This window comes from Galeopterus variegatus, unplaced genomic scaffold (assembly GCF_000696425.1).
Source record: "Galeopterus variegatus unplaced genomic scaffold, G_variegatus-3.0.2 Scaffold6687, whole genome shotgun sequence".
In the NCBI taxonomy this organism is placed as follows: Eukaryota; Metazoa; Chordata; class Mammalia; order Dermoptera; family Cynocephalidae; genus Galeopterus; species Galeopterus variegatus.
The window spans coordinates 83,408-93,757 of NW_007732798.1; the positions used below are offsets into that span (position 1 = coordinate 83,408).

General features: G+C 45.4%; 1 protein-coding gene across 1 annotated transcript in view; it reads left to right on the forward strand.

Moving 5' to 3' along the window:
- Window positions 1-24: 24 nt before the first annotated feature.
- CRYM (crystallin, mu) overlaps window positions 25-10,350 on the forward strand; it is an 18,412-nt gene continuing 8,086 nt past the window's right edge. The window contains exons 1-5 of the mRNA XM_008591135.1: window positions 25-232; window positions 850-1,003; window positions 2,806-2,868; window positions 6,709-6,810; window positions 8,763-8,946. Of these exons, the coding sequence (XP_008589357.1) occupies window positions 63-232; window positions 850-1,003; window positions 2,806-2,868; window positions 6,709-6,810; window positions 8,763-8,946 (673 nt within the window). The 5' untranslated portion in view covers window positions 25-62. The remainder of the gene's footprint in view (window positions 233-849; window positions 1,004-2,805; window positions 2,869-6,708; window positions 6,811-8,762; window positions 8,947-10,350) is intronic.

A 10,350-nucleotide genomic window follows, 5' to 3' on the forward strand; every position in this document is an offset into this window, starting at 1 on the left:
CAGCGCAGCCCAGGCAGCGCCGACTGCCGAGCCTGGGCCGAGGTTAGAAGGCAGGCGGAGAGATGAGCCGGGCGCCCGCGTTCTTGAGCGCCGCCGAGGTGCAGGTGCACCTCCGCAGTTCCAGCCTCCTCATCCCTCCTCTGGAGGCGGCTCTGGCCAACTTCTCCAGCGGCCCCGACGGAGGGGTCGTGCAGCCCGTGCGCACCGTGGTGCCGGTGGCCAAGCACCGGGGGTGAGTGCGCACCGGGGTGCCGGTGGCCGGGCACTAGGTGGGTGCGGGGGTGAATGCGATCCGTGGTGCTGGAGGCCGGGCACCGGGCTGAGTGCGCACCGGGGCGCAGGTGGACGAGCACGGGGGGTGAATGACGAAGGCCAGGCCAGGGGCAGGAGAAACTGTAAAGGAGGAAAAGGAGGATCGCGAAGGGAAGCGGTGGAGGAGGGAAGAGAAGGTTTGCTTAATCATTGCTGATAACAGCTGCCACTTAATACACGCTACCCACGGTGCTAAGGGGGCGCATTACAGGTGTTACCTTGTTTAATTCAACACATTCTCCATGTAGGTGGGTTTTGATGCCACCATTGTACTGGTGGAAAACCGAGACTAAGAGAGGTTAAGTGATTACCGGAGTTTACACAGCTAGGAAGCTGCAGAGCCCATAGGTTTTCTGCTCCAGAGCCGGACTCTTGAAAACGCTGTGCAAACTGCCTAAGGGAAGGCAGAGGAACCGGGAGACGGGCGGGAGAGGGTCAGTGGGGCAGTGACAGAGGAAAAAGAAAGTACATGGGGACTTTACAGGAGACCCCAGCACCACCGGGAAGGAGCTGAAGCTTCTCCCTCTCTCCTTGTAGCTTCCTGGGGGTTATGCCTGTCTACAGTGCAGCAGAGGATGCCCTGACCACCAAGCTGGTCACCTTCTACGAGGGCCACAGCACCTCGTCCACAATGCCCTCCCACCAGGCCACTGTGCTACTCTTCGAGCCCAGCAATGGCTCCCTGCTTGCGGTGAGCAACTCCCTACCCTGGTGTGGAGCGGGGCTCTTGGGCCACAGCTAGGCTCAGAAGTTAGATCTCTAGGACTGGGGGAGTTTTGATTGTGACCACACGTGCCCCTCTACAAGTGACTGGGTACAAGTGACAGAGGAGGTTGTCTGTGACCACGTATCTGTTTCTAGGACTGCCTGAGCATGCATAATCCAGCACCGGAGCCCACTGCTGCTTTAAGTGTGTGACGATGTAGTAATAATAATCTTGTCATTCTTGTCAGTAATTCGCTTCCTGTCACCCCCAAATACACAGTTTGAACTAACCCAGTAGCCGAGGAAACATTTACCGAAACCTTGTCAACATGGAAAAGAGAGGGTGTTTTATAATCACTGGGAATATTTTCTGAAGGGTACACAGAGACTTGTTTTAACATCTAATCACAGTACCAAAAAGTAGCAGTGCGCCACCGGGCCGGCCCTATACCGGGCCGGCCCTATACCGGGCCGCCTTTTTATCTGCCACTTATTGAGCGTTTATTAGGTGAGGGTACACAGAGACTTGTTTTAACATCTAATCACAGTACCAAAAAGTAGCAGTGCGCCACCGGGCCGGCCCTATACCGGGCCGCCTTTTTATCTGCCACTTATTGAGCGTTTATTAGGTGCCACGTAGGAGATATTGATCACATTCAAGTCTGACAAATTTCTCTGTAGGAAGTTTTAATAGCTCCCTCTCCCCCCAATTTCTGTTGATTTCCCTGAGGTTCAGATCAGTAGAGACACTTTGCTTGATGTTACACAGCTGGTTACAGAAAGACCCAGAAATCCTAGGTCTGTCTGACTGTGGAGCTTATACTCTTAACTCTTGTGATCTGTGTCCTCCAAGCTGGCTCTTAGACCCTCCCTTCTCCCCTGAATTTCTGGCTCCCAAGGAATGTGGCTGTTCATGACTCCTCTGAGAAGGGTATCTAGTTCTTCCCAATCTATCCTCCTCCCGTAAAGATGGCACCCGTACTACTGACCAGTGGTGATTTCCCAGGAAAGTAGGACCTGGCTCTTTGAAACTAGATGACAGGGCCTTAGATCCTAGCTGAATCTACTCAGTAGCTAAGCGATTCAGTTCCTCATCTGTAAAATGAGAATAATGATGCCTACATTCTGAGGGTCAGCTGGGATGAATAATTTATAAGCAGAGAACACTACAAAGATGGTTACTGTTATTAACCAGGCAAAATTCTCAACCCTCACTGTGCCTCTTGATCACCTGGGGAGCTTTTAAAAACAAGGATGTCTGGGTCCCACCCCTCAGGATTCAGATCCAGTTAGTCTAAGGGTGGTGTCTGGGCTTCTGTATCTTCTCGAAGCTCCCCACGTGTGCAGGAGGAGTTGAGAATCACCAAGGCAGAGTCTCATAATCCTTGCCCAAATGTCAAATGACGGTCTTATCCCTCAGGTTCCTCTGTAATTTGGTGTTTTGAGAATCCCAGAGAAAGAAAAGAAAATGGGCGATTCTTAAAGGCCCGCCATGTGCTAGATGTTTTCATATATGCATTAATATTTCATATTTAATTCTCATAATAACCCTCTGAATGGTTGGCATTATCTTTGTTTTTACAGGTGAAGAAACCAGTGCCTAGAGATTAAAATGTTTATTCAATATTGCATATTTTGTCAGTGGGGGAATTAGATTCAGGTCTGACACCAAGCCCCTGCTTTTTGTAGGATACTATAAAACTTCCCAGAGCTACTCTTTTAGAGCTGCTTCTTTCAGTTTAAGTAGTGGATGAGGTGCCCCTTGCTCACTGTCTCCATCCCCCCAAGGTCATGGATGGAACTGTCATCACTGCAAAGAGAACCGCCGCAGCATCTGCCATCGCCACTAAGGTAAGAGGAGTGCCTGGCCGGGCTACCAAGGCAAGCCAGTGGGTGGGGTTGGGTGTCCCAGTCTTGAGAGACTAAGGAAGAAGTGAGGAACTTGTTTTGGTCTTCCTTCAGACATAGCTGGAACTCCATATGCCAAACATGAGATAGCAGTTGAGCACAGGGATTGAGAAAATTATTAGGCACCATTTAACATGCACAGCCAGATTCCAAGTACTTTACATGCATAATTCCTGATCTTCCCATCGACCTTGCAAAGTAGAAATAATTATCTCCATTTGCCAGGTACAGGGATCATGGCTCAGAGAGGTTATGGGCTTGCCCAGGATCACATAGCTAATGAGTAGTAGAGCAAGAATTTAAAACTCAGCCTGCCTCTCAAGACTGTTGTTTTACCCCTGTTCCATACTGCTCCCGGGAAAACAGTATGGTCGTCCCCTAGGTGAGAGCCAGCCCTTCACAAGAGGCAGAGGGTGAGGCCAACAGACCCAAGCCAGACTCACGTATTCATTACACCACCATTGACTGAGCTCCTGCATGTGTCAGGCACTGACTGTTCTAGATGCTGGGGATACAGCAGTGAACAGAACAGAGAGGCGCACACAGGGGAGGTGGACTATAAGAATGAAAAGTGAAACGCAGATTATGATTTGCTGAAAAAATAAATAAAGAGCAAAAAAAACCTCTTGAGTTTAATAATGTGCTAAATAATAAGTATTAATAATGATATTAATAAATATGTAATTAATTATTAAACAATATTTATGAATTAATAAGTAATAGTGTGTTTAAAGTTTGCTAAAAAGTAAAATCAACAATCATCAAAACCACGTAATATGTCAGAAAGATGAACATAAAGCAGAATCAAGAGTATTGGGGAGGGGTGACATTTTCAATGACCCAGGAACGAGGTCACTGATAAGGTGGCACTTGAGTAAAGGCTGAAATTGGTGAGTGAGTGACCCAGGCAGAAACGTGGAGGAGCCCTTTAGACAGAAGAAACTGTGGGAGATGGGGGCGACGATGTTTTTGAGCAATATCAAGGCGTCCCACAAGAAAAACAGTAGTTTTAGAGATTAGAGTTAAGAAGAGGAGGCTTAGAAAACAGGGAGTCTGGAATCTTTCATGTTAAATGGAGAAGTACAGGGTGTTGGCAGGCCTGTTTTCCTGAGCATAAGGGAACAGCGGTGAGCCAGGACAGGATTGGAGCAGCAAAGACCAGGTATTCAGATTGTACGTGAAGATTTTCTAAATATGTGATGGAGAGGGAAGAATGTGAGGATTAATCTGGTAATTTTATATGAAGGGAGTAGACTAAAGCACCCACCTCGATAAACTGGTTTTTAATTATATCCAGACCCAACTCATATCAAAATAATAAACAGACTTCTTGAGATATGTTTGCTGGTAATTTAGGATCAGAATGAGTCTTATAATACTGCCTTATGTTTCTAAAGGACTTTGGCCTTTTTCAAAATAATTTCCAACCCATTGTCAGGACCTTGAGTTTCTGTGAGGAAGTCAGAGCAGTATTATTGGCCTCATTTCATGCAGTAGGAAATAGAAACGAGGGTTTCCAAAAGTCCTATATAACTAGGCACCTGTGAGTTCTTCTTGTCCCAGATCAGTAGTTTCCAGCCCGAGCTATGCAGCAGCATCAGCTGGGGAAGTTTCTTAAAATTCAGTTTCCCAGAACTACTAAATCAAAATCTCTGAGGGTGGGGCCCAGGAAACTAGCTTTATTTTTTTAATAGTCTGTGATTGATTCTGAAGATCAACCAGTTTGGGAACCAGACTGTTGTAAACCCAGCCCTCAGTAAAACTGGGCTATGCTGTGTTAATTAATATCTGCACAGAAGAGTTGAGAAACCTTGGTCTGACACTTCGGAGGTGAGGCTAAAACTTCACATCTTTATTCAGATGTGCTATTTAAATATGGAACAAAGGGTCTATTTTACTTTAGTTCTTAATTACCTGCATGTTTATGGGCAATGAATGAAGTGCCAATAATCCTATTATGATTTAATAAATCTTGAAAACATTTATACCATTTAAGAAAGGAGATGTCAATTATAGCATATTACCAGGGCAACAAATGATTAAGTAAGGCAACCAACCACAAGTACAGATTTAGCTTCTGTGGTTAAAGGTTACTTTTATAGGACATTGTAACAATTTCTGAAGCTCTGGTGCATTTCCAAGAATATGTTTATATTAACTGAGAACAGAAAAAAATGGTCACAGTTAAGGAAAGATCACTTAATTCTCTTTATTGGACAAGAGCATAAGATCACTAGTCTTATGGATATTGTCATTTTGAAATCTTTTCAAATCAGATCCTTTGAACTATATTTTATGGCACAGCATGACACCTCTCCTTCCACAGCTATAGGAGAGACAAATATCTCCCAATATTTCCAAGCTTTCTTTTTGCTAGTAATTAACAGATAAGAAGACCTTTCACTTAAGACACTTTTAAGGTTAAATTCCAAATTTCAGCAAGTAGAAGTGTAAGAAAGAGCAGACCAAAATTATAGTAAATGAAATACCGAAAAGGCAGAAGAGAGTCTTATTTAATACATGTGGTCTGAGGGGCAAGTGATGTCTTTCCTCCTGCTGGTAGTTCTCAACCAAGGATAATTTTGTTACCAGCTGCAGGGACATTTAGCAATATTTGGAGACATTTTTGGTGGGTACAACGAGGAGGTAGAAGGTGGCAGGTACTACTGACATCTAATGGATAGAGAACAGGGATGCCGTTGAGCTTCCTATAGTGCACAGGACAGCCTCCTTCCCCAACAGAGAATTACCTGGCCCAAATTTCAGTAGTGCTGAGGTTGAGAAAACCTGCTCTACTTCCTGTAGGTCATAATAGGCATGTACCAATTCTATGCAAATAAGATCGCCTCTATCCTCAATGGGGCTTAAAGACCAGTATAAGAAAATAAATCTATAAACAAATAAGCACTGTGGAGTGGTGCATTCTATCAGGGAGGTCAGAAAGAGGTGACACTTGATATGATTTGATCACAAAATCCTATTCCCAAGCAGAGACACGCATACACCCTCACCAATGCCAGCTCTACATTTGTCTTTAAAAGACAGAGACTGCGAAAGGATCGACAAAGAGTGGCCCCAGAAAATATAGCTGAGAACCCTGGGAAACAGGGGCTGATAGATTCCAGGTAGCTCTTAGAAGCAGCTCAGGCTCTGAGAAGTAGGTGTTGCTTAGCATGATCCTGAGATGGACTAGCACAGGAGAAAGCGCACAGGAGAAAGCACATGGGCTGTGGAGTATGGAAGGGGGGTTTTGGAGCCCCACTGTGCCATTTAATAGTTGTGGAACCCTGAGCACGTTAGTTAACCTGTTTGGACCTCAGTTTCCTCATCTGTAAGAGGAGAATAACAATAGGAGTCTCCAACGCGTAGGGTTATTGTCCAGACTAAATGAGATAATGCGGGTACAGCGCTGGCATACATTAGGTGCTTAATGCAGGCTCCTTCCTTCATGCCTCACTCTGCAGAGGGGACACTAAAACACAAAATGACATCTCCTTGATGTCCTGTGAGCTCTTGAGGGAGCTGAAGAGAGGGCAGAAATCACCCAATACTCTAAACCGTGTTTGTGTGTCACCTGGCTGCTGGTGGTCCCCTTGACCTTTCCTCGTCATTTCTCTCAAATAGTTTTTGAAACCCCCCAGCAGTGAGGTGCTATGTATGCCTGTGAGCTCCTGAGGGAGCTGAAGAGAGGGCAGAAATCACCCAATACTCTAAACCGTGTTTGTGTGTCACCTGGCTGCTGGTGGTCCCCTTGACCCTTTCCTCGTCATTTCTCTCAAATAGTTTTTGAAACCCCCCAGCAGTGAGGTGCTATGTATCATCGGGGCTGGAGTCCAGGCCTACAGCCATTATGAAGTCTTCACAGAGCAGTTCTCCTTTAAGGAGGTGAGTCTGAGGGGAGACTGGCAGAAAATAAGGAAGGGGGCGGCGGGCGACCTGGGCCGGTACTTCCTTACTGCAGCATGAGTTATTTTGAAATGATAAGGTTGAAAGTTCAATCTAGACCATTCCATTACCTCCATGACTTCCCAAGCCCTGATGGAGGCGATGGGAGTGAAGAGTCAGACGAAGGTCTGATCACCTCTCCCCAGTTTCTCAGTTCACAGGGCACATGCCTGAGGACCCAGCAAGCCTACTCGGTTAGTTGAAGGATTCTGTTAGACCCATTTATATGTCCACTTGTCCTTTTAGTCACTTTCTTTGCTTCTCTTAGGATGACCAGAGAGGCTTTAAATATTCAGGATTGTGGATCCAGGAACTAGGGATAATGCCTAGAGAGCAGGAGGCCACAAGCACGCCTTTCTGCAGTCTCCACACTGGTCCTCCTTTCCCCTGTTGTGGCTCTCACTTCCTGCTGGGATTTTTTACTTATTAATTAATTAATTAATTAATTAATAAGTAAAAAATCCCAGCAGGAAGTGAGAGCCACAACAGGGGAAAGGAGGACCAGTGTGGAGACTGCAGAAAGGCGTGCTTGTGGCCTCCTGCTCTCTAGGCATTATCCCTAGTTCCTGGATCCACAATCCTGAATATTTAAAGCCTCTCTGGTCATCCTAAGAGAAGCAAAGAAAGTGACTAAAAGGACAAGTGGACATACAGAAATATGAACCTTGACTTGCCTCCTGGAGATATAGGATGCTGTTTTTATTTTATTTCTTTTTATTTTATTTTATATGTATGAGAGGGGTAGAACAGGTTTAGGGTATGGTTTTTAATTATTAAAATAATATCTCTCCTTTGGGAAACAGAGACTATAAGAAAGAAAACAAAAGAAAAATGCCCTTTTATCTGTTTTCAAAGACAAGCAGTTGAGGACTTCCAATCTTCTCTCACCAGCTTTTTATAATACAGTTGTAATCACAATAGATACACACAGTCGTATATCCTGTCTTTTCATTGAATATTCAAACATCATCACTTTTCCAGATTTTCTAGTTTTTGTGTAATATTCACATAGTTTTCTATCAAGAAGGGTGGTGTGGTTAACCAGTTGCTTATGACTGGACATAATGTACTGTTTTTCACCTTGCTTGATGAACTTAATTTCTATATTTATTATATTTCCTTATGAGAGATTCTTTAGGCCTTGTTTTCTCTTGAAGGCTGACAACTCCCGACCTAGACACTGAAACCTACTAAGCAAGCTAGCAAGTCTCCAGCTCCTGGAAAGCCAGGGACACCCCAACCATCCCACCCCGCCCCTTCCAGGATTCTAACTGTAGCTCCCACTCTTGGCCTTTTCATTGGCTGCACGATTCTCCTCCAAACCCTTCTGATCTTTAGTTCCCTACCTACTCTGCAGAGATCAAGCTCTTCCATGTAAAGCACAGCCATAAATTCTGTGATCCTTTTAATGAATCTCACACCTGCTACAACTCCTTCACAGGGTCACAGACATAAGGTGTGAGTTTGATACTGACTTCTCCCAGTTATCATTCCCATTTTACAGACATGAAATCTAAGGCTGGGTGAGTTGAAGTAGTCTCAGGAGCAGTAAGTGACAAAGCAAGGACTTGTCCCAAGCCTTCCTAGCTCCAGAATTGCTCTCCCAATCATTCAGCTATATGGTAACTACTAAGCTATGGAGGCTGTGTATCCTGGCCTACAACTGAAAAACTTCCACCCTTCTTTAAAGGGGAAAGTGGTAGAGAAAGCTCATTTTCAAATATCTGGCCGTGTGTCTGACCAGATGAATGCTATACCCTTGATCAAGTGTTCATTCCCTGCAGGGAATGATGTAGACGACTGTAGTACCCGTCCCAGAGTGACACCCCTAGGCTTGGTGTAACATAAGCAGCCAAAACATGACACCAATGTCCCTCCTTACCCCAATGAAGGTGAGGATATGGAACCGCACCAAAGAAAATGCAGAGAAGTTTGCGAACACAGTGCAAGGAGAGGTACTGGTCTGTTCCTCAGTCCAGGAGGCTGTGACAGGTGCGGATGTGATCATCACAGTCACCATGGCAACGGAGCCCATTCTGTTTGGTGAATGGGTAAAGCCAGGGGCTCACATCAATGGTAAGTAGAGTGGCTCCATGAGCCATGGGTGGTGGTGGCCAGAGTCCTCCCTAGACTGGACCGAGGGCTGTATCTGCAGAGCTGGTCTACTCATTATACAGAATGCCCCAGCTTTTGTGGGGGGCCCTGAAAATGTGTAAGTCCTCAAAAATGATATTGGCTCCAAAATGTGAAAAGGAAATTGCAAACCTGAGACTGATGTTCTATAGAATGTAACATTATGGCAAATGGTCAACCACAGCTCAATTCTTAAATGTAATGAAGTTTAAATCACACAGGTGAAATGAATCATTGGTTCTTAACAACACTTAGAATTATAAAAGGTTTTTTAAAAATATAGTACAAAAGACATTTAATGTGACATGTGGATGCTTTTTAAAACGTGTGTTAGGATGGAGAGTACAGGAAGGGACTCTAAACATAAGGGAGCCTGGGGCCTCTGAAGATCTTCAAATGGCCCTGGAGGTTATAGCAAGAGCTGGTCGATATGGAATACCTACTGCTGCAGGTGCTGTTCTAAATTCTTTATATGTATTATGTCACTTAATCTTTACACTAGTGTTGTAAGGTAGGAACTATTATTATCATGAGCCCCATTTTATAGGTGGGTAAACGAAGGCACTGGAGACATTAAGTAACGTGCCCCAAGTCAGAAGCTCTTAGTGGCAGAGCTGGGACTTGAACTGAGGCAGTCTACACTCAGAGCTCAAGCTCTTAAATAATACCTAATGCTATCTTCCAATAGGAAGACTGGATTCTGGTGGGCAGAGCAGGAAAAGGCTAGAGTATTTAGAGATGGTATCCGTGCCCCATGGTTTAGCAATCAGCACATGGCGTGAACTCAGAAACTAAGAGCTCTGCACACACGGGAAAATGAGCCAGCCAGAGGCAAGTAAAAGGATTATGCATTTATTCATAACTGTGTTTTGAATCCCTACGATGTGCCAGGCCCTGTTCTAGACACTGGAGATGCCACAGTAAGCAGGCACTCAAGGTCACTGCTTTCCCAGTGGCTACATTACAGTGAGGGGAGATGGACAGCAAACATGTGAACACATATGAGGGTACTTCCAAAAGCTCGTGGGAAAGTATAATTAAAAGACAATATGGGGCCGGCCCGGTGGCGCACTGGATAGTGTGCCACTTGGGAAGCGCGGCGGCGCTCCCGTCCGAGGGTTCGGATCCCACATACAGACCGGCTCCCGCTCACTGGCTGAGCGAGGCGCGGGAGCAGCACTGTGGGTTGCGATCCCGTTGCCGGTCCCCGGTCCGGTACGGGGGCAACACTGAGGGTTGCGTTCCGTTGCCGGACACGGAAAAAAAAAAAAAAAAAGAAAAAATGAACCTTTCCATGAACTTTCTGAAGTACCTTCATAGATGAACTAGATAGTTCCAGCCAAAGAT